Here is a 21,091-nt window from a genome sequence, read left to right on the forward strand (position 1 = left end):
CCAGCAGGAGTGGGAGAAGCTGTGGCTCTGCTCTCCTTCCTCCGTGTCACCCTGGGGACAAGAATACTATGACACCCCAGGTTCTGCCCCCTTTAAGAGGATTTTGGCCCCCACTCTCAGGGAGAGAGGAGCTGCTCCTGCAGGGTGATGTGCTGTCAGGTATCACTGCACCCCTGCCCCTGGACCAGGCATCTTGCTCCCCCTCACCAGGACAGAACACCCCATGCTGAGGCAGCCACTTTACTGATGCACAGAATAATTTACAGCAGCAGTGCCTGGGCTGGAGCAGGGCCCAGGCACCTCTGTCTTGGCAGCTGACGAGTCCGGGTCCTCGTGCCAAGCAGCGGCCGTGCCTCCCTCCCCGGGGGCAGCAGGGCCATGTCAGGAGCGGGGTGCAGAGCCCTCGGCCAGCAGCATGTCCAGCTCGGTGCGCTGCAGCCAGAGGCGCTGCTGCCGCTCCCCGCGCAGCTCCTGCCCGCGGTGCCGGCTGCGGCAGGCGCGGCCCACGGCGCAGCCGCCGCCGTGCAGCTGCCGGCACGTGCTGCAGCAGTACGAGGGCAGCATGCCCCGCTGCAGGCACGAGTGCAGCTGGTAGCAGGGCAGCTCTGGCGTGGCCTGGGGGGAAGCCCGGGGCTCCCCCAGTGCCTGGGGACTTCTGCCGGTCCCCACCAGCTCCGGCTCCGGGAAGAGAGGAGAGGAGGTGTCCAGACCAATGCTGCCCCCAGGCTCTGGCCCAAGCGTGCTGTCACAGCGGCCCCAGCCCTTCATGGGCACGTCCTGAGCGTCCCTCCACAGCGCTGGGGGGCCTGTGTCCATGCTGCCCCTGTCCTCAGGGCTGTCTGGCCTCTCCTGGTAGAGATCCACACCATCCTCACAGTCGGCAGCTGCCCTGCGCTGCGTCCCCAGGTCCTGCAGTGTCTCGGGGCACCCCTTGGCACCCCCGTCCCGGTGCCGTGCCTCCAGCAGCTCCTTGGCGCGGGGCCGCCGCAGCTGCAGTGCCAGCTCTGCCAGGATCTCACACTCCAGGCGGCAGGCCAGGAAGCCGACAGCGGCGGCGATCAGCGCAGGCCCTGGGGGCAGCCGGCCCACGGCCAGGCGGTGCCGGTCCTGCCGCTCGTAGCCCAGTCGGCCCAAACTCCGCACCAGGTCGGCTTCAGGGAGCGCTGGGCGCAGCAGGTGCACGTAGGCGCCGGAGAAGGTCTGCAAGGAGAGCGGGGAGCGTGGCTGGAGGTGTCTGGGAACCCCCACAACATCCCCTCACCACCTCGGGGCCTCACCGGGATGGTGCCGAACTCCCGGCGCCACGGGAAGAGGTAGAGGTTGACGGCCGCCAGCTCCAGCAGCCGGAAGGCGCTGGCCAGGCCTCGCAGCGCCAGCCCGGGGTCGGGGTGGTCCCGCAGCCCCCGGGCCAGCAGTGCCAGGGCGTCCTCCTGCAGGGCCTCCAGCAGTGCCGGCTCCTGCTGCAGCCGCTGCCGCAGCCGCTCCGCCACGGCGGGGCCGGGGCAGGTCCCGGCGGGGCCGAACTCCCTCTCCAGAGAGCGGCGGTACTCCTGGTGGAACTCGTGCCGCGATTCCTGCCCGTAGTCCTGCCGGTGCTCCTGCCGCAGCGCCGAGCCTGCACACATCCTGCGGGTACAGCAGCGTGAGACCCCACCCCGGTACCCCCTCCCGAACCTGTGAAGATCCCCCGCCAAAGCTTAAGCTCCGGAACTCCGCTCCCCCGAGGCTTCCGGGGCACCTCCCTGGTCCCAGTCCCCCCGGTGTCACTCCCCGGCCCTGGTTCCCTCCGTTTTCCCGCACCGAGGGCTCCCGGTGTTCCCACCGGCCCCGGTTCCGCCCCGGTCCCGGTTCCCTCCCCACCTGCCGGTCGCGGCCGCTCGCGCTCCCTTCCCGCTCCCCTTCCGCGCGCAGCGGGCCGGAACGCACGTGCCGGCCGTAGCTCCGCCCCCGGGGCGGGGCTGAGCCCGCACCACAGCGCCCCCTGCTGGGCGGGAGGACCCAGGGAGCGGCGGCAGCACCTGCCCGGGGTGTGGGGGTCCCGCGCCGCCCCCTCCTCACTGCAGCGACTCCACGTAGGACAGGGCGCTCTGCAGGGATGTCAGGCAGTACCCCTCCTCCCCGATCAGGTACCTGTGGCAACAGCCATCGAACTGTCACCAACGGGACACCACCACGGGCAGCGCAGCATCATGGCTGGGACACTGCCGTGGCCAGGACACCATCACATCCACCGCTCCTCAGCCCTGCTGCTGTTCTGACCCACCCCTCGCCCCGACAGCCCCATCACAGGGGGGTGCCGGTGTCCTGAGCCCAGGGGTGCCTGCACAGCCCAGCACCCTGGCACGTACCCCTCATGGATGAACTCCTCCAGGGCCGCACATTCGGACAGCAGCTGGGGCAGCCCCGTCTGCAGCACCACGTAGGACAGGATCGGCAGCAGGTCATCTGCCCCGCTGTGACAACAGGGGCCATCAGCCATGGTGGCCACAGGGACTGGTGCCCCAACACCGTGCTGGCCACAGGCCCCACACCTGCCCCTCTCTCCCCGTGCTCTCCATGGCTCCTGCACTCACATGGCGGCCGTGGCGAGGCTCCGGGTGTCCCGGGTGCCGCAGTACTCCTCAGCACACTCGCAGATGCCGCGCAGGGCCCGCACTGCGGCACAGGGCGGGCGTCAGGCTCACCGCCACCCCCGGGCCCCCGCCCCGCGCCCCCAGCGCCGCTCACCGATGCACTCCAGCTTCCTGCGGGGACAGCTCTCCAGCGGGATCAGGCGCAGGTCCTGCACGGCCGAGGCGTACGCGGGGCGGCCGGGGCCGGGCGGGAAGAGGCGTGAGGCCAGCCCCATGTCGGCGGGGCTGGCGTGCCGGTGCCGCTCCATGCTGCGCGCCAGGGCCGCCTCGCGGGGCTGCTGCACCGTCCTGCGGGCACGGAGGTGACGAGGGGTGCCAGGAAGGGGTCAGTGGGTCACAGACCCTCCAAGGTGGTTCATGGTACCTGTAGAGGGCCAGGAGTGGGGCCCACAGTGGTGGGAAGAAAGCCTCCTCCAGGCAGGCCAGGCACTGGTCCTTGCCGGCAGCGGTGCCGAGCCCCTCGAAGGCCAACAGAGTCAGAGCCAGCAGCCTGTCTGGGAAGGGCAAGGCACACAGCATGCTGGGACTCCTGTCCTACCCACACTGGGACCCCCCCCATCCTGCCCACCCTGTGCTCCCCGTCTGCCCCACGACAGCTGTCCCTCACCGATGGCGTTGTGGATGTCCCTCACGATGCCCTTCAGCAGCTCTGGCAGCGCCGTGTCCTGCCCGGAGCTGGCCGGGGGATCTGCGGGGGCCCAGCCCTCGGGGGACGCCAGGAACCGCTCTAGGTCCTCGAAGGAGCTTTCCCGGGGGGGCTCCTGGGGCTCGGCGGGCCCCGGGGCACCGCTGTCGGCGAGGGGGGTGCTGGACTGGCTGTGCCGCAGCGCGGCCGGGCCGTGCTCGGGCACAGAGAACATGCAGTGCAGGCTGCGAGATGCCCGGAGCCGGCGGCCCCCGGGCTCGGCGGGCAGCGAGGAGCCCCCAGCGTCCAGCGACAGGAAGGACAGAGCCGAGGGGGAGGCGGGGGAGGCGTCGGCGGGGCCGCGGCTGACGGCGGGGTAGAGCCGGGCGTACACCGCACACTGCAGCCGCCGCAGCAGCTGCGAGATGGGGTGCTCGGGGCAGCTGTGGGCAGAGGGATGGGGTGGGCAGGGGGCACCAGCAGCGCCTGCAGCTCCCTCGCTCTGGCAGGGCCGTACCCACCCCAGCAGTACCTCAGGAGGCAGGAGAAGAGCCCTGACACCACAGAGAGATCCGCCGGGCTCCGCTTCAGCTGCGCCTTCCACTGCCTTGGCCAGTCCTGGGGAGCATCCAGGGCTGGTCAGGGGATGGTGTAGTACCCTGCCCCACGGCACAGCCTCCAGTCCCGTGGCACAGCCTCCAGCCCTGCCAGCAGCCCCTGGCACACACTCACATGGTCCTGCTCATACTCAAGGATGGCAGCGTAGAGTGCTCGCTGCTCCTGTTCCTCGGGGGTGAGTGCCACGCTGCTGGAGAACCTCCTGGGGACACCCTGGGCCAATGAGGGCACTGCTGGGTGTCCCCAGAGCTCAGGGTCCCTGCAGTGACATCCCCACTCACCGGTTGGCCGCCTCTTGCAACCGCAGCCGCCGCTCTTCCATCTTGCGCTGCAGCTGGGCCAGGCACAGTTAAGGGACCAGAGCCACGAGCGTGCTCACCCACTGCCCTTCGCCCTCCTCCATCCCCCAGCTGTGACTCCAAAGGCCTGCGTGGGGTCAGTGACAGCCAGGACAGGCAGAGGCTCTTGGAGCAATCCCACTGGGAAGGATACAGTCTCCTCCCGGGCCTTGGCGATCACCAGGTTCTCCATCATCTGCCGCTGCAGGGAGAGCGTCTGTGGAGCAGGAAGGGAGTTGGGAACATCCACCCACGCCCCATGGCCACCAGTGGGGAGTGGGGGTCCCCCAGAAACCCTCTCCCTGCCTGGCAGCCAGGTCTGTTTGGCTCCCAGCTCCTTCCCAGCCCCCACTTGCCAGAGATGTTTTCTGCACGGCCTGGCTTGGGTTCAGCCGTGCCACCCGCGCTTCGTAGGCCGCCTTCAGCTTCTGGTTCTGCAGGGAAGCCTCCTCCAGCGGGGTCAGCTCCCTGTAGGAACAGCCTGAGCACTGGCCACAGGGCACAGGACACGTGCCAGGACCACATCCTGCTCCGTGACCCCGCAGGCAGGCATGGGGCCACCGCCAGTCCTTGTGTGGCTGTTCTTGCCAGACCCTGTGTCCCAAACCCCTCGTGTTTGAACCCCCCGTGTCCTACACGCTGTGTTTGAGCCTCCCAAGTCCCAGCTCTGTATCGAGCGCACATCAGCCCTTCATGCTGCACCACTCTGTGTCCCAGCCCGGTGACCCAGTCCCCGTGTCCCAGGTCCGAGCCCCCCGTACTTCCGTGCGCTCTGTGCCTCGGCGATCTGCAGCTTCTGGAAGATCTCCGGGGGCAGGAATGGCGAGAGCTTCCCCCCCTCGTCCGAGCAGACGCGGCGGTGCCTGGGGAGGGGCGCAGGGCCCCCGCCCCGCTCCTGTGCAGCCGCTTTCACCTGGGCCTTCCCTGGGGAGGGGGCAAGACAGGCCGGCTATGCCCCACCACCAGCCTGGTCCTGCGGGGGCACCTGGCTCCCCAAAACGGGACCCGCTCCCCTCACTCACCCAGCGCCGCTGCGATGGATTTGACCCTCTCCAGGCACTGCTCCGCCAGCTTCAGCAGTTTTGGGGTGTCAGCGGTGACCCCCTCGCTGTTCTCTGTGGGGAGGGGGTGTTGAGGGCACTGCAGGACCTGCAGCGACCGCCCTGGTTCCGCGGGGGGGACACGGGGTCCTGCCCTACCTGTCCCTGCCGCCTCCTCCTGCAGGGCCTGGGCGATCAGGTTGATGCTCTTCAGGTACTCCACGTAGGCCTCCTGCCGAGGTGGGGGCTGAGCAGGGACCCCGCGGGCGGGGAGCTCGGGAACCCCCCCCCGGCCTCGGGGGATCGCAGCTCCGGCTCCCAGCGGGAGACGGGGGAGCCCGGGGATGTGGGGTCAGCCCGGGGATGCGGCCCCGGCAGTGGGGCGTGAGTCCGGGGCCGCGGGGGGAGCCCCGGGGTGCGGGTGAGCCCCGGAGTGCCGGATGAGACCGCCGGTGCTGCTCCTTGGCTGGGGGTGAGGCCGGGGACGAAGCCGGGGGATGCGGGGGGAAGCCCAGGGATGCAGGAGAAGTCGGGGGATGCGGGGGGAGCCCAGGGCTGCAGGAGAAGGCCGGGGATGCAGCCCCGGGGATGGGGGTTGAGCCCGGGGATGCGGGGGGAGCCCCGGGGGTGCAGTCCCGGGGATGCGGCCGAACCCGGGGGTCCCTCCCCGGCCGTGCCCGCGCTCACCCTGGTCCGCCCGTTGCTGTCCATGCCCAGGGCGCCGCTCGCCGCCCTCATGGCTCCCTGCAGCCCGCGGCCCCCCCGGCCCGGCGCGGGCCCCTCGCCGCCCACCGGCGCGGCCATGGCCGCGGGGCCGCCCGGAACGGCGCGCTGGGGCCGCGGGGCCGCCCGGAGCGCGGCGGGACGGACCGGGCGCGGCGGGTCCCCCCGGCCGGCGGGGGCGCTGCGGGCGGGCGGAGCCGCCGGGCCCGGCGGGGACGATGAAGCGCGATCGGCGCGGGCGGTTCCTGGCGGCCCCGGGCGGCCCCCGGGCCCCCCCCGCGCCCCGCCGGACCCCCGGCACGGCCGCCCGCGGCTCCGAGCCCGCCGAGCCCCCCGCGGCCACCGCCTGCGCACCGGAGGCAGGTGAGGCCCGAGCGCGGGGAGCGGGGCGGGGGGAGCGGGGGCACGGCCGGAGCCGCTTCCCCGGGGCCGGAGCCGCCGCGGGGGCACCGGCGGGACCGGCCGCCACAGGGACGGCCTGCGAGGACCGGGTACGGGCGAGGCTCGGTATGGCGGGGCTCCCTCCGCACGGCCGGGTCAGAGCCCCCGTGCCGGGGCTCCGTGCCGAGCGGGCGGCGGGTCAGAATTTGCCCGTTTGTGTGGAGTTTCTTCCCCCTGAAAAACGGAACATCCCAGTGCCGGTAACGGCAAGGTAAGGAGGAATTCGGCACACGGGGAGGGAGAGCGGGGAAACCTCCCGCTATCTCGGGGTGCTTGGCCGCTGCCTGCTCCGGTTTGGCGGTGACCGGGACCCTCCCTCTATCACGGTTTGAGCGTGGTCGGGACCCTCCCGCCATCCCGGTTTGGGGGTGCCTGGGACCCTCCCGCCGTCCCGGTTCGGGCTTTGGGGTAGCTGATACCCGGGTGTGCTGCAGCTGGGGCAAGAGATAAGCGGGATCTCCAACGGCTCCGGTGGGTGCTGGGACACCGGCGCTGCCCCGGGACAGCGGCTGGCACGCAGGGCACTCTCTAACGGGGGGTTCAGCTCCCCAAGACTCTCCCCCGGGAGGTGCTGCCCTGTCCCGCCACTGTCACCATCCCCGCGGGGTGTGGTGAGACCCCCATCGCTCCCGGCAGCCCTGGGAGCCCGCTCCACGCCAGGGCTCGGAGCGCGGCTGGGTTGGGTCAGGGCCCGGAGGGGGCTGTGCTCGGGGTTCCCATCACACCTGGGGTGCAGCGGAGGGATAGAGATCATCCCCCAGAGCGGGGATGCCGCAGGTGACACTGCTGGGTGACACTGCCCTGCTCCAGGGCACTGCTGGGGAGCTGAGGAATGGGACAGCCAGCGCTGGGGCAGCCAAGGGACACCATGCCAGCTGTAAATACTTGGGAGAGAAACACCGGGGAAGAGCTGCGGGAACTCCACAGCGCAGAGCAGGCTCTGCCACTGGCACAGTGGGGCCGGAAGGGCTGATTTTGGGTCAGCTGCTGTCAGAAGGGTCTTTTCCTGCCTGGATTTTCCCTGCTTTGCTGAAGGCAGGGCTAAGGCAGCAGCTGGGATCAAGGGGAGGGGAACACCTTTGGGCGCCTCGGTGCCACCCCTCAGCAGCCACGTTTGCTCCTCCCGGGCAGGAATCGGCAGAGCCCTGAGCACCGGCTACTGCCGCCTGTGCCACGGCAAGTTCTCCTCGCGGAGCCTGCGCAATGCCTTCGGCAAGGTGCCCGTGCTGGGGGAGAGCTCGGAGAAGCAGCGCCGCGTGGACCAGGTGTTCTTCGCCGACTTCCAGCGGCTGGTGGGCGTGGCGGTGCGGCAGGACCCCGCGCTGCCCCAGTTCGTCTGCAAGAAATGCCATGCCCAGTTCTACAAGTGCCGCAGCGTCCTCCGCACCTTCATCCAGAGGGTGAACGCTTCGCCCACGGGCCACGCCAAGTCCAAAGGAAAGTACGTGGCCTTCCTTGCCTCCCGGGAGCAGCGCCGTGCCGTGCTGTCCCGTGTTCCCCTGTGGTGCCCTGTGGTCCCTCCGTGACCCCCAAACCCCACTGTGCCCCTCTGGTTTTTGCAGGAGCAGCGGGGTCCAGGCGCAGCTGGGTATGGAAGGAGGTGCCTCGTGCCTGGGTGAGTGCCTACTCCCCTTTTTCTTCTGCCCCAGCACCAGTGGAGGGCTGGGATGATGGGTGGTGGTAAATGACCATGTCCAGGGGGTTCTGGTGTCCTTTAACACAGCTAGTTAAGGTTCTCCTTCCTCCCCTTGGCTGCTCAGGAGTATCTTCAGCTTCCTGAGCTGGGCCAAACAGGCAGAGGCTCAGCTGGGAGTGGGAAGAACAGTCAGAGTAGATTTGGGTGGCAGTGCTAGGCCTGTCCCAGCTGGTGTCAGACCCTGGGGACAATTGGAAATACCCTTTCAGCTGTGAATGATGGAGGTGGTGCAGCCACTGACCCTGGAGATGTTTAAGGAAAGACTGGACGTGGCACTCAGTGCTCTGGTGTGGCTGACAGGGTGATGTTTGGTCGTGGGTTTGACTCGGTGATCTCGGAGGTCGTTTCCAGCCTCAGTGGTTCTATGAGGAAACAGGAGCAGGCGCTGACACTGCCCCGGTGCAACCCTCTGGGGTGGCTCCCACCTGCCTTGTGGGGCAGCGCTGGGAGGGGGAGCAGATCCACATCCCCGTCCCCTCTGCCTGCCCCCCGTGCCCAGGCCTGACTGCGCTGCCTCTCCCCCGGGCAGTTGACCTGATCACGTCGAGCCCGCAGTGCCTGCACAGCCTGGTGCGCTGGGCGCACGCGCACGCCGGCGGCTGCGCCTCGGTGCCCGCGCTGCGCAGCGTGCTCTCCTCCGAGTACTGCGGCATCATCCGCGCCGTCTGGGGCTGCGGCGACGGCCACGACTACGTCATGGACACGGACTCGGACTGCAGCTCCGCGCTGCTCGACAACGCCGCGGCCGTCAAGCGCGAGTGGAGCAAGGGCTCGGCGCAGCAGCGCTTGACTGACAACGGGGCCGGGGCGGACAGTGCCGAGGCCGTGCCTGCTCCCAAAGCCCAGCACGCTGCAGTAAGGACGGCTCCTTGCCAGCAGCCCGCCAGCAAAGGGACCGCGGCGGCGCCGCAGAGTGCGGAGAAGGAGCCGCCGCAGGACAGGGATCCGTCTCCCTCGCGGCTGGACGGCGCCGCATCCGTCCAGGAGCAGGCCCTGCCACAGCCCGTCTCCCCTCTGAGCACTGCCACAGGTAAGGGATTTGCTTCCTGAGCTCTGTCCCGGCCTCAGGGGAAGGACAGGGAGCTGGAGAGGTGGCCCAGGGAGCGACAAGGGGCAGGACCCTCTCCTTGGAGACTGCTGTTTCTCAAGGAGGGCCCAGATCCTTCTGGGAAGTGCTCAGAGATTGGCCTCTGTCTGGGGAGGAGGACACTGAGCCGTGCAGAAGGGACAGAGGAACACGGGATCAATACTCCTGGCCTTTTGTGCTGTTCCCGTTGTGATAGAGGGGAGATCCTGCTACCAGGCTCTTCCTGGGGATATGGAATGGTCACTGGTTCCTCAGCACCGTGTTTGCCAGAGGTTTCTTTTGGCTCAACCCTGAAGTTGGGTTTCCCTGCTGTGCAGCAGCTGATGCTGAATCCCAGGAGGCCCTTCTGCCCCCAAAGGAAAACTGCTGAGTGGGTTTGGTCTGGGTGCACTGCCCCCAACACCACTAACAGAAGCGAGGAATTAACACCCATTTTGAGTTCCAGAAGTGGGGCTGTGTTTAGCTCCAGCACCCGCAGGAGATGCTGGACACGAGAATGGCAGCTTGGACTTGCCTGGGGACAATTCTTTCAGTTACAGATGTCACAGGAGGAACCAAAAGCTGCTCCTGGGAGCTGCAGGGTCAGGGTGGAGCTCAGGGAGAGCCATTTCTGGGCAGAGGGGACAGTTTGATTCAAACAGGCACTGATTGCCAGGGAGCACGTGTTCCCCACGGTGCGACCACGCGAGTGCAGCCGGAGCAGTCGGCTCCTCCTCGGCCGCCACAGCTCTGCTGCTTTTCCTTGTAACCCACCGTGTTCTCCTTCCTTCCCTAGGACAGTTGAGTGGGAAGCAGGTTCTGTCTGCAACGTCGGATGAGCGGGTAAAAGACGAGTTCAGTGACCTTTCTGAGGGGTGAGAGAAGAGTGGGTTTAAAATAGCCTAAATGTCTTCTTTGCCAGTGGGAACCCCCAGCCCTGGGGGCTCGGAGTGGTGGCTCTGCCGCAGCCATCACGGAGCTCACGGCCCTGGGGTTCTGAGCTCCCTCCTCTGCTCTGGGGGGTTTGCACACACGTGTGCTCCGTGTTTGTGGGCTGCTCCCAGCAATCCTGGCCCTGCTTGGTCCCCTCTCTGCTGGGGAAGGAGCTGTGCTGGGAGCTGCTGTGGGAGAGCAGTGGGAGCAGGCACAGGGTGGTGGGTGGAGGAACCACCTTGTTTGCTCCTGGGGAGAGCCTTTAACTGGGAAATGGGAGAGGGAGGGAGCTGGCAGCTCTGCAGTCCGTTGTGAGTGAGGATTTGGCTCAATCCAACCCAGGGGTTTGGAATGGGGCTGTAAATACACGAATCCAGGAGTTGTGAGTCTAAAGGGCCAAGTGCAGAGCGACTCCAGTGTCAGCTGAGCCTGTCAGCTGTCACATTAAAAGGGCCGCAGCGATTTATTGCCTATTTCCTGTCTTCAGGATTTAATTGCTTCTTGTATGGCTTAAGGCCTAGAAGGAGGAGAAAGGAAAGTCTAAATGTGGCTGTTATATTTGAGGGAATACAGAATGACCCGCAGCTTCATTAACCTGCGCCAGACAATTGTGTGACATTCTTGCTCCACAAAATTCCTTTTCCCAGTAGAGGAAGCAGCAGCCACATCCCTCACCCATGAATAGATCCTTTCAGTAACAGCCGTTTTTTTTGTTCTTCTGACAGTGGTTTGATTATTCTTGCAGAGATTTAGCCCTAAAAGGACCTGGTTTGGGTCCTTGCTGTGTTCACCGGCGCTGTGTTTGCCTGGGGAGAGGACGGGGAGGAGGAGAACACGTGCCATGGGGGAGAGGGATGTGCTGGGAATGGGGAACTGCTGGTGCTGAGGGTCAGCCCGAGGTCACCTTGGTAAAGGGCAGCTTCTGTCTCTCAGGGACTTCTTGAGCGACGATGAAAGCGAGAAGAGAAACGTGCAATCCTCAGACGACTCCTTTGAGCCTTACCCCGAGAAGAAGTAAGGGGCTCTCAGGGGGGGTGGGGGGCTGGTGCCCACCCCCATGGGGCTGACATGTCTTTCCTTATGGCTCTGTTCCCTACACATTGCTCCCTGGGGGTCACAGAGATGGTCCCAAGCTCCCCACTGGGTTAAACTGGCTGGGCCCTCATCCCCAGCCTGGCACAGCCACAGCCTGGCTCATGTCCCTGGGGCTGTGTGCGCTCCTGCTCTGCTGGGTCACAGCAGGTGTAACAGCTGGGGACACTTCGGTGGGTCTAAAACCAAGATCAAGTCTTAAACCACTGTCCTGGTTCTTTCTTGGAGGGTTTCTGGCAAGAAAAATGACAGTAAAGAAGCAAAGAAGGCGGAAGAGCCCAAAATAAGGAAGAAGCCGGGTCCTAAGCCAGGCTGGAAAAAAAAAATCAAATGTGAAAGGTAAGGAGGGTCCCTCAGGGCTGGGCTGGGCTGCAGCCCCACACCCACAACACCTCACACACCTCTGCTTGCAGGGAGGAGCTGCCCACCATCTACAAGTGTCCTTACCAGGGCTGCACCGCTGTCTACAGAGGGGCTGATGGCATGAAGGTGAGCTCAGGCTCTGCTCCTGTCCCACAGTGGTAGCTCCCAGTACTCTGGAGCCACTTCCATGTGAGCAGAGGATCCCTGATGGGTTTAATTCCCCACCCTGCTCTGCAGGAGGCAGTGAGCCACTAAAAGCATTCTGCTGGGAGTCCTGGAAGCCTGCCACTGGCTCACAGCAGCCCTTGGAACAGGCTGTGCTGTGTCCAGCTGAAGCCCCTGCTGCCAGGGGTGGATTGGGATGCAGATCCTGGTTTTGCATGTGGTGGTCTCGGTGTTTTTCGGGGATCCAAGCTGTTCCCTGTCAGAAGCTCTGTCCTTGCTTTGCAGAAACACATTAAAGAGCACCACGAGGAGGTGAGGGAGAGGCCCTGCCCTCACCCTGGCTGCAACAAGGTGTTCATGATCGACCGGTACCTGCAGCGGCACGTCAAGCTCATCCACACAGGTGAGTCCCAGCAGCTGGCAGGGCACCCACACCCTCCTGTGCCCTGTTAGGAGGTGCTGAGGCTCTGGGGGAAGGGGGGACAGGGCTCCCTGTGTGCCTGAGAACGTGGAACAAGCTGTTGTGCAGGGGGCATGAGGCAGGGGAGGGGCTCAGACTCGCACAGGGAGCGTGGCAGATGCGTGTGCAGGGCACATCCCGGAGCTCAGCAGAGCCATGACTCCCTGTTTCCGTGGCAGAGGTACGGAACTATATCTGTGATGAGTGTGGGCAGACCTTCAAGCAACGCAAACACCTCTCGGTCCATCAGATGCGGCACTCGGGAGCGAAGCCCCTGCAGTAAGTGATTCCAGTGGGGTCAGAGGGGTCAGCCACTGACCCTGGCACTGTAATGCTGGCATGCAAACCCAGCCAGGAGATGGCAGCATCCTGCCTGCATCACTTTAAATGAAATGAGTGAGGACGGGGTCATGGAGCGCCTCTGCTATGAGGAAAGGCTCAGAGTGCTGGGTGTGTTCAGGCTGGAGAATATGCAAATGAATACCTTAAAGCCCCTTGCAGGGCCTAAAGGGGCTCCAGGAGAGCTGGAGAGGGATTTGGGACAAAGTCCTGGAGTAACAGGACAAGCAGCAATGGCTTACCACTGCTGAAGGGCAGGGTTAGATGGGATATTGGAAAGATACTCTTTCCTGTGAGGATGGCAAGGCCCTGGCACAGGTTGTGGACTCCCCATCCCTGGAGGTGTCCAAGGCCAGGTTGGACAAGGCTTGGAGTAGCCTGGGGTAGTGGAAGGTGTGGGGGATGTGGGTAGTGGCAGGGGGTGGGATGGGATGTGCTTCAAGGTCCCTTCCCACCCAAACCACCCCGGGATTCGGTGATTCAGTGAAGCGTCCATTCCCAGCCCTGCTCCAGCCCCAGCACTCCTGGCTGAGCGAGGAGCAGCAGGCTGGTGCTGAGCCCCGTGCCCCGGCAGGTGTGAGATCTGCGGGTTCCAGTGCCGCCAGCGCGCCTCCCTCAAGTACCACATGACCAAACACAAAGCCGAGGCCGAGCTGGAGTTCGCCTGCGACCAGTGCGGGAAGCGCTTTGAGAAGGCCCACAACCTCAACGTGCACATGTCCATGGTGCACCCTCTGACCCAGACTCAGGACAAAGGCAAGGCGCTGGAGCCAGAGCCCCTCCTGCTCCTCACTCCTGCAGGGACTGCGCAGGGCCAGGCGGTGAAGCCAGAAGTGACTGCGGAGCCCGAGCCCACCTGAGGGTGTGGGAGCCAGCCCAGCCCAGCCCAGCCCCGTAGGAGCCGTTTCGGCACTGGAGATTTTTGATCTACGTTTTAGTCTCCCAAAGAACTCGGTGGAATTAGCTTCAGCTTGCTCAGAAAAGGCTTGTTCTCATGCAGTGATTGCCATGCTCACGTCTGATTCAGCAGTGTTGTACTAAGAGTGTCTAATCCCAGGGGAGGGACCTTGGCAGCACCCTCCGTGTCCCCAGCCCCACGCACACGTTGTACAAACCAAGTTGGCCACAACTGTTCCCTGCCTGCACAGAGGTGCCCCTGGGGGCTCGAGGGGGACAGAGGACAGTGGGACAACTTTAAGGAGACATTTTGTTTTGGAAAAGAAGAAGAAAAAAAACAAACAAACCAACAACATAATTATGAGTCCCAAAGCAAGTCTAAACTGAAAATTTGTAACCTACTTTTTATTGTAACAAGAGCTTCATGGTTATGCTTGTAATAAATTATTTACAAAGTAATTTGAAAAAAATGGCCCAGATGAGAAAGGTGACTCCTTGTGTTAGGTGCAGGTGAGGTGTTGGGCTGAGTCCATTCCTCAGAACAGTTCCAGCTCTTCCTCCAGCTCCATGTCCACAGCAGGCCGTGAGAAGTGCAGAAGGGTGGCTGCCAGCTCCGGGTCCAGTTCTTCACAGGTGCTGAGGAGCTGGGGAGAGGGTAGGGAGCCAGGTTAGATCTGCTCCAGCTTCCCCCAAAGCCAATTCCAGCAGCACCGGCGCGTTTTGCTGCCTTCTCAGCCAAGCCCAGGCAGAGGAGGGAAACTTCCACTCATGGCCGTGGCTGTGCCTGACAATTCCCTTGGACCGAGCGGGAACGGCCACACGAGGGCAGGGCCGGCTGTGCTGGGAACGGTGGAGGAGGGGGCCATGGCACAGCTGAGCACCGGGGTGCCCCTGCTCCCAGGTGAGTCAGGGAAGTACCGGGCATCCCAGGTGGGTCAGGGGAGCACAGAGCATCCCCAGGTGGGTCAGGGGAGCACAGAGCATCCCAGGTGGGTGAGGGGAGCACAGAGCATCCCCAGGTGGGTCAGGGGAGCACAGAGCATCCCCAGGTGGGTCAGGGGGAGCACAGAGCATCCCCAGGTGGGTCAGGGGAGCACAAAGCATCCCCAGGTGGGTCAGGGGAAGCACAGAGCATCCCCAGGTGGGTCAGGGAAGATGGGGCTTGGCACAGGTAGGGGATCAGTGCCCGAGGGAGCTGCAGCAGCACTCCCAGCTCACACTGGCAGAAAAGGGAGAGCACTGCTCCTACCGGCTGGATGTTGCCAAGGCTCTGGGCAGGGCAGTGTGGGATGGCTCCCAGCAGGAACTGCCGGGCTGCAGAGATCAGCTCCAAGGGATCCTGCACGACACGGGAGAGACAATGGAGGCAGAACATCACCCTCAGCCCAGTCCCTGCTCCAGAAGAGAAGCAGAAGCCACGACCCCACACCCGAGGCTGTTACAGCTCAGAGGGCAGGGGGGTGTTTGGGGTTTGGGAGCAGCCCTGGCAGTTCTCTCTGTCCTAGGGGATGAGGAACCTGCAGGAACTCCCTCTGGTCTGCACAGGAAGATGGGAACAAGAGATGCTGCAAGTGCTGCTGCAGGGGAAAAGCTGAAGAATAGGATCAGTTACAAGAGGATTTAAGCTGGAGAGGAGTAGATTTAGAATGGATATTAGGAAGAAATTTTTCTTCCTGATGGGGAGGCCCTGGCACAGGGTGCCCAGAGCAGCTGTGGCTGCCCCTGGATCCCTGGAAGTGTCCAAGGCCAGGCTGGCTGAGGCTTGGAGCAGCCTGGGAGAGTGGAAGGTGTCCCTGCCCAGGGCAGGGGGTGGGACAGGATGAGGTTTAAGGTCATTTCCAATCCAAACCATCCTGGGAGTCTATGACAGGAGAAAAACGAGTCCAGGCTTTGCTTACGTGCTCTGTGGGGTCTCGATCAGACTGTGGCAGGACTTCCCCTTCCACAAAGAGCTGCAGCAGCTGGATGTACATCTGGAGTGCCACGCTGAGGAAGGCGGGCTCCTGCTGGAGCAGCTCCTGCTGGAAGCTGGGGGTGAGGCTGGAGGGGGTCACACGTGGGCTCTGTTAGCTCCGGATCCATGGGACACACACAGGCACGAGGCAAACACAGCTGCTGCTCTGCCCTGTCTGATTTGAGTCCCATGGCATGCAGGGCCACCCCAGGAAGCGAAGCCAGTTCCAAAACCTTGTGTTTGGAGCACAGGGCTGAAGGGACACTTCTGGCACAGCTCTTTGGCAAAAGGTACAGAGCTCCTCAAACAGCACCAAGCCTGATGAGGCGTTCTGTGGCTCAGGGAAGAGGTAACTGTGCTCACCTAGAGGCCAGCAGTGCTGTTACCTCTGTGCCAGCTGCTGTGGGTGCCAGCCATGCCCCCCATGCCCCCAGGGCCCCCTCCCAGCCAGGTCAGTACCTGTAGAAGGCCAGGGGCAGGAGCCGGGTGTGGCGCTGCGAGGCCGCGCTGCGCAGGACACGGAACCTCCCGGGGGCTGCAGGGACAGGAGGAGCACTGAGACCTCCAGAGGGCCTCACCTCACCCCTCCTGCCCCTGGAGCAGCACAGGGGCTGCACAGTTTCCTTCCAGGCCACAATAAATGCAGGTGCTTGGGGGTGGTGACCAGCAAGAGAAGGAAGTTGTCCCCTCGGGCTTTCTCTACCAGCCAGGACAAGACTGAGTTCAGTCATGCCTGATCATCAGCTGGGTCTGCCATACTCTGGGAGAGGAGCAGGATGTTCCCAGCTTTCACACAAGTGGTTTTTGTGCTGCTTCCAAAGGCCCAGCAGCCCCTTCTCCCAGGGACACTCCAACCCAAGGGATGGGTCACCCGTCCTTGCAGCCCCTGGGGACAGGACTCACCTCCCTCTGCTGAATGGAAGAGCAGTGGCCAGGATGTGCCCCTCCCTTGCAGGCACTGCAGGATCTGCAGGGACCATTCCAGGGATGTCTGGAAATCCACTCCTTCCTGGGTGTCAGAGAGGAGAGGTCTCATTGCTCCTGGGCTGAGGTTGCATCAGAGCAGGGAGGAGTCCCCACAGGAGCCTGCCCATGAAGTGCTCAGCTAAAGGACCTGAGGAGTTCACCCCAAGTCCTCCCCCTCACCTGGCAGCCTGGATTCCCCAGGGGAATTGGGCACCAGAGCGAGGCTGTGCCTTCCTCTCCAAACCAGGCCAGCCAGGGCTCCACTGAGAGAGGGCAAAGCTGCACCATGGAATGGTTTGGGTTGGAAGGGACCTTAAAGATCATCCAATTCCACCCCTGTCATGGGCAGGGACACCTTCCACGAGACCAGGCTGCTCCAAGCCCCATCCAGCCTGGATTAACCAAGAGGCCACTGCACATCCTGCATCCACCCCACTGGAGCAGCTTCTGCCCCCTCTGACCTTTCTAGTGACATGTCCTGGGATTATTGTGGGGTTTCTCCTTTCATTACTCATTTCACATGGATTAACCTCCCAGCTCTGTCTGCTCAGGATGTTTCTCTCCTCCCTGGCTCTTCCCCCAGACTCTCCCAAGGGCAGGCTAAGACCAAGTGTTTATTTGTGCCTTGAATCTGCTCCCTGATCCCATCTGTGAGGTGACTCCCCAAATGGCTGCACTTCAAAGCTGAGGTGACAGCACAGGGACAGAAGCAAGCCTTCACAGGCAGCAGGATGCTCAGGGCAGGCAGCTGCTGGAAGCAGCCTGTCATCTTTGCTCCTTCACAAATAGCATTAAACCATTTGGAAACTAATGTCCCTCCTTCCTGGGCAGCCCTTCTCCCATGAAGTACCACATTCCAGCCTGAGGAAAAACATCATCTGACAGATGTGAGATGCTGCACAGAAGCTGAGTGAGACAGGAGGTTCCTGCACTACCTGGGAGGTGCAAAGTCTGATCAGCAAACTGGAAATAATAAATCATCCAGGAGGAGAAATAAAAGCAATGATAGGGGAGATAATGTCAGTGAGAGGAAAAGCCAGGTTTAATCTGATGGGAACAGAAGGGCTTCCAGCAGGCTTGTCTGGGGTGTTGCTGATCCCTTCCTCCTGGCAGAACAAGCTCCCAGCCTTCCCAGTGCTGCCACAAAGCATTTTTGGGCAGCAAACCAAGCTGATCAGACACATGCAGTGCCATGAGAGCTCCCTGGGGCTGAACTCACCTTGGGTGCTATTCTGGCTGAGATGAGATCCAGGAGTGAGAAGAACAGCAGAGCAACAAGGAGCTGCAAGGAAAAGAGGCTGCCTGTCAGCTGTGCCAAGTGGTGCCTTGGAACTTGGCCTTTCCAGTCAGGGAATAACAACATTTCACCAGGGGCATCCCCAGCCTGGACCTGACGAACCTCAGAGTGTTTCACTGGGACCCCAGGTACCCCCAGCCCTCCCACGGTTCTCACTGCCCCTGGCACCCCCCAGGAATTCTGAGGTGAAAGCTGCAGCTGTTCCCTGGGTGCCAAGTGCTCCAAGTGACACCAGCTCCTGACTGGCAGCTTCTGGCTCCAGCCCAGGACAGTCAGTGGGGGAGTCAGGAGCTGCTGCCTGCAGCAGGGAAGCCTCCAGAGTAAACCTGGGCCCCAGGTTCTGCTTCAGCACTGTCACCTGTGTCCCTCTGGCACAGGGACACTCCCCAGGCTGAGCTCTGACCCTGGCTCTTCCCTGGAAAATCAGAGCCAGACCTGCAGGGCAGCAGCCCAGCCTCCTCCTCAGCAGAGCCCTCCAGAGAATTCCCCTTGCACTGAGGTGACAGCCTGAGCCACTTCCTGCACCAGACCTGGGAAAACCCTCAGGAAATCTGTGCTGGGAATCCCAGCACAACTTCCCAGAGCCCTTAAAATGCCTGCACTGCTGTCTCACAAACTTCCTGCATCTCCTTAACTTCCCAGCCAGGCTGCCCGAGCTAAAATCCACAAGGACTGCTCCTGTTGGAGGGGGAGGGAATCCTGGCAGGCCATGGATGGAGCTCTCCCTCTCTGCAGGGCTCTCTCCAGCTCCAGTTTTTAAAGCAGCTCTTGAACAGCCTTCACAGCCTTCCTGGGAGCCAGAGTCTGAGGTAAAAGTTTAAGTTTGGAACAACTTTGCCTTGAGGATAAGAATTTAGCAACTGGCAATTTACAGCCACCTTTTATCAAGTATCCACCAGCAAGATTTCCCAACAGGGGTTACCAGGGGTGCAGCACTATCTCAGGACAGCTCCTCTCACTTAGAGACCTCCTCTTTCTGGATTTCAGCTGTAGGGAAGAGCAGAGGGATGAAGTGCACCCAGCCTTGCCTGCTCTGCATCAGTCCCCAGCCTCTCCAGTGCCTCTGTCCCTCGTCCTCGTGGTGACTGCTGCAGGATGGCCCCGTGGAGGAAGGCAGCTGAGAGCCAAGGAGGGTCAGAGACAGGCAAAGCTGCTCCTGAGCACAGGAACCTGGGAAGCAGAACAGGCATGTCATGGGTTTGCAGGTAAAAAAGGGGGAAAGTCCTGCTGTGAATGAGGAGGAAATCGGGGTCTTGGGCAAAGGTGCAAATTGTGACTGGGACAAGAAAAGAAATCATTCTCCTCATTTTGGAGAATGATGCTACACGGAGACAGTTGTAAAAAAGCCAAAGTCTAGAAGCAGACAGAAGCATTCTCAAATCTCTTTTATCAGCAGTTGGGCAGGCAGTGACTCCATACTACAGAAGCATGTGATTATCACCTGCCATAACCTGCAAGGAGATTCTTACATAAATTCCCAGCTTCTGGAGAAAAGCTGCAGGGCACTGACAGTGTAAGGAGAGGTAAAGAAGGGAGCAAGCAGCCAGTGAGCAGCTTCAGGAGCCCAGATTCCCCCAATCCAGGGAGCAAAGGGTGTGGCAGCTCCTGGGAATGACTCAAGACCGTGCTGAGGCTTTGCCTAACCAGGGCTCTGCCTTCCAGCCTCCTCTGCAGAGGTTCCCCTGTCCTTATGGGCAGCACTCTGCCCCACATCACACACAGGGCCAGACTGAACCACTCTCACCCATTTTGAGTCGAAGCCCTGCAGAGGAGTCAGTCTGGAGCTGACCTGCAAGCCTCAGCCCACGTGAGCATTGCATCCCCAGGAGAGCAGCTCCCTGCTCCATCCCTCACACACACCTGGAAGCTGAGCTGTGCCAGCCCCTCAGCCTGGCCAGTTCTTCTGCTAGTGGAGCCCCAAAGAGCCTCTTCCACTGAGAGCAAAGTGCTGCCTCCAGCCTCGGCCACCAGAGCTGGGGACAAAGATGGGAACAGCAGCATTAGCAGTGGGGTGCTCAGTGCTTGCAGTCAGGTACAGCCAGGGACTCAGAGAAAGGGGATTTTCCCCTCTCCTCAGTCAAAAAGCCCAAGCTGCACGTGCACACATCAGAAATGGGAGAAATTTCACATCCTGGAAATGCAGAGGGTCAGTTGTGACCGTGCTCACACCACGGTGCCCTGGGATCCTCTGCAGGAGCAGCCAGAATGAAAGAACTGCTCCACCAAGGTGATGGCCAAGCTCAACACATGCACCAGAACATGAATCCCTGTGTAAAACTGCACACAGGGAGTTACACACAGGAGAGAGAAAAACACCTGGGATTTTGGGGCATTTTGGTTGTTTGGATGTAACAACAGCCCACACCGTGCATCAGAGACCAGGACAAGCCTCCCACTCTGACCCAGCCCCTGTGGCAGCACCCCAGGAGCCCAGGGCTGGAATCAGGGGTACACAGGGCTGGGATCGGGGTACACAGGGCTGGGATCAGTGACACACAGGGCTGGGATCAGTGACACACAGGGCTGGGATCAGGGGTGCCCAGGGCTGGGATCAGGGGTACACAGGGCTGGGATCAGGGGTGCCCAGGGCTGGGATCAGGGGTGCCCAGGGCTGGGATCAGTGACACCCAGGGCTCAAATCACCCTGCCAATTTCCAAAGGCTTTGAGAGTTTCTGATGAATGTTGCACATGTGGATAGTGTTTAACACCAGCTCTCTGAGCTGGAGCTGGATTTCCCCAGATCAGAGCACCAAAATGAGATCAGTCACCGCTGCAGAGAGGAGCACCACGGGACACTTGGTTTGACACGTGGCCAGAGCCTGGTTGACCCCTTCTGCTGCATCCTCACAGTCCAGGCTGGCATTCAGCAGGCCCTGCAAGAGGACAAGTGACAGGATGGCTCCACACATCCCTCTGTGCTGCTCCAGTCCCTCGCTGAGCTGTGGAAACTAATCAGAGACAACTGTAGGGGTCAGCACGGCTCAGCAAAAGAAACATCTACCAGCAGCTCCTCCCCCAGCAGCTTTGCTGCATTGTATTGAAATTCAGCTCCAGCGCCGCCTCCTCCGGCTGCTCCCCCTCACTTTCCTGCCTACTGCTCTTCTCAGCATTGCATCAAGAGTTCTCAAAAGGAGGGTGCAAAGGAGGAGAGCTGCTCCTGCACCTCGTGTGCCAGGGGGAAAGCTCTGACAGGGCCAGGAGGCAGAGGGCAGAAGCAGCATTACCCTGAAGAAGTGAGCGGTGATGCCGTAGGAGAGCGCGTAGCCCCGGGAGCTGACGTTCTTCTGCAGGAACACAAGGGCAGGGAAACAACATCAACAAAACCATCACTCCCTCCCTTTGGAACAGCATTTCCTAAGAGCATTTCGGGGCCCAGCCAGCACAGAGCCACCCTGTGACTGCTGAAGAGCAGCTCAGCTGGTGGAAGGGGTCCCGCGGGGCTGG

The 21,091-nt window shown here is 62.5% G+C and overlaps 4 protein-coding genes across 13 annotated transcripts in view; 1 reads left to right on the forward strand and 3 right to left on the reverse strand.

The window, feature by feature from the left end:
* Positions 1–224: 224 nt before the first annotated feature.
* Positions 225–1,625, reverse strand: SPATA2L (spermatogenesis associated 2 like). Its single transcript, XM_059857678.1, has 2 exons — positions 1,289–1,625; positions 225–1,256 (listed from the first exon to the last, which is right to left on the reverse strand). The coding sequence occupies exons 1-2, from the start codon at positions 1,623–1,625 to the stop codon at positions 382–384; spliced, it is 1,212 nt and encodes a 403-aa protein (XP_059713661.1). The 3' UTR covers positions 225–381.
* Positions 1,491–6,062, reverse strand: VPS9D1 (VPS9 domain containing 1). Its single transcript, XM_059857559.1, has 16 exons — positions 5,942–6,062; positions 5,414–5,486; positions 5,237–5,329; positions 4,976–5,138; positions 4,571–4,682; positions 4,369–4,431; positions 4,158–4,210; positions 3,991–4,078; positions 3,791–3,876; positions 3,241–3,701; positions 2,998–3,127; positions 2,728–2,921; positions 2,574–2,655; positions 2,349–2,453; positions 2,019–2,130; positions 1,491–1,626 (listed from the first exon to the last, which is right to left on the reverse strand). The coding sequence occupies exons 1-15, from the start codon at positions 6,056–6,058 to the stop codon at positions 2,055–2,057; spliced, it is 1,896 nt and encodes a 631-aa protein (XP_059713542.1). The 5' UTR covers positions 6,059–6,062; the 3' UTR covers positions 1,491–1,626; positions 2,019–2,054.
* Positions 6,063–6,180: 118 nt separating this feature from the next.
* ZNF276 (zinc finger protein 276) lies at positions 6,181–13,899 on the forward strand. The gene is made up of 11 exons (XM_059857573.1): positions 6,181–6,340; positions 7,550–7,859; positions 7,981–8,033; positions 8,614–9,144; positions 9,977–10,055; positions 11,047–11,127; positions 11,434–11,544; positions 11,619–11,694; positions 12,019–12,136; positions 12,373–12,472; positions 13,107–13,899. Exons 1-11 carry the CDS (start codon positions 6,196–6,198, stop codon positions 13,390–13,392), a joined length of 1,890 nt encoding a protein of 629 aa, XP_059713556.1. The 5' UTR covers positions 6,181–6,195; the 3' UTR covers positions 13,393–13,899.
* Positions 13,809–21,091, reverse strand: part of FANCA (FA complementation group A) — a 33,424-nt gene continuing 26,141 nt past the window's right edge. For 6 of the 10 annotated variants that reach the window (XM_059857564.1, XM_059857562.1, XM_059857560.1 and 3 more), the window contains 11 exons: positions 20,872–20,931; positions 20,416–20,520; positions 19,507–19,619; positions 18,675–18,816; positions 17,569–17,631; positions 16,530–16,628; positions 16,287–16,392; positions 15,843–15,918; positions 15,328–15,469; positions 14,679–14,768; positions 13,809–14,073 (listed from right to left, as the gene is read on the reverse strand). In XM_059857564.1, coding sequence (XP_059713547.1) covers positions 13,966–14,073; positions 14,679–14,768; positions 15,328–15,469; positions 15,843–15,918; positions 16,287–16,392; positions 16,530–16,628; positions 17,569–17,631; positions 18,675–18,816; positions 19,507–19,619; positions 20,416–20,520; positions 20,872–20,931 — 1,104 coding nt within the window. In that variant the 3' untranslated portion in view covers positions 13,809–13,965. The remainder of the gene's footprint in view (positions 14,074–14,678; positions 14,769–15,327; positions 15,470–15,842; positions 15,919–16,286; positions 16,393–16,529; positions 16,629–17,568; positions 17,632–18,674; positions 18,817–19,506; positions 19,620–20,415; positions 20,521–20,871; positions 20,932–21,091) is intronic. The other 4 variants (XM_059857565.1, XM_059857569.1, XM_059857570.1 and 1 more) reach the window with 2 other exon arrangements.

The sequence above is a fragment of the Haemorhous mexicanus genome, chromosome 12, assembly GCF_027477595.1.
Source record: "Haemorhous mexicanus isolate bHaeMex1 chromosome 12, bHaeMex1.pri, whole genome shotgun sequence".
In the NCBI taxonomy this organism is placed as follows: domain Eukaryota; kingdom Metazoa; phylum Chordata; class Aves; order Passeriformes; family Fringillidae; genus Haemorhous; species Haemorhous mexicanus.

Excerpts from the sequence above, each read along its gene's own strand:
- SPATA2L (XM_059857678.1), bottom strand. The coding sequence starts at position 1,625 with ATGTGTGCAGGCTCGGCGCTGCGGCAGGAGCACCGGCAGGACTACGGG. Across the intron at positions 1,257-1,288 it reads CCCGTGGCGCCGGGAGTTCG|GGGATGTTGTGGGGGTTCCC; the intron begins GCACCATCCCGG and ends CGAGGTGGTGAG.
- VPS9D1 (XM_059857559.1), bottom strand. The coding sequence starts at position 6,058 with ATGGCCGCGCCGGTGGGCGGCGAGGGGCCCGCGCCGGGCCGGGGGGGC. Across the intron at positions 5,139-5,236 it reads ATCCATCGCAGCGGCGCTGG|GGAAGGCCCAGGTGAAAGCG; the intron begins GTGAGTGAGGGG and ends CCCCCTCCCCAG. Across the intron at positions 4,211-4,368 it reads CCAAGGCCCGGGAGGAGACT|CTGCAGCGCAAGATGGAAGA; the intron begins GTATCCTTCCCA and ends TGCCTGGCCCAG.
- ZNF276 (XM_059857573.1), top strand. The coding sequence starts at position 6,196 with ATGAAGCGCGATCGGCGCGGGCGGTTCCTGGCGGCCCCGGGCGGCCCC. Across the intron at positions 11,545-11,618 it reads AAAAAAATCAAATGTGAAAG|GGAGGAGCTGCCCACCATCT; the intron begins GTAAGGAGGGTC and ends CTCTGCTTGCAG. Across the intron at positions 11,695-12,018 it reads GAGGGGCTGATGGCATGAAG|AAACACATTAAAGAGCACCA; the intron begins GTGAGCTCAGGC and ends CTTGCTTTGCAG.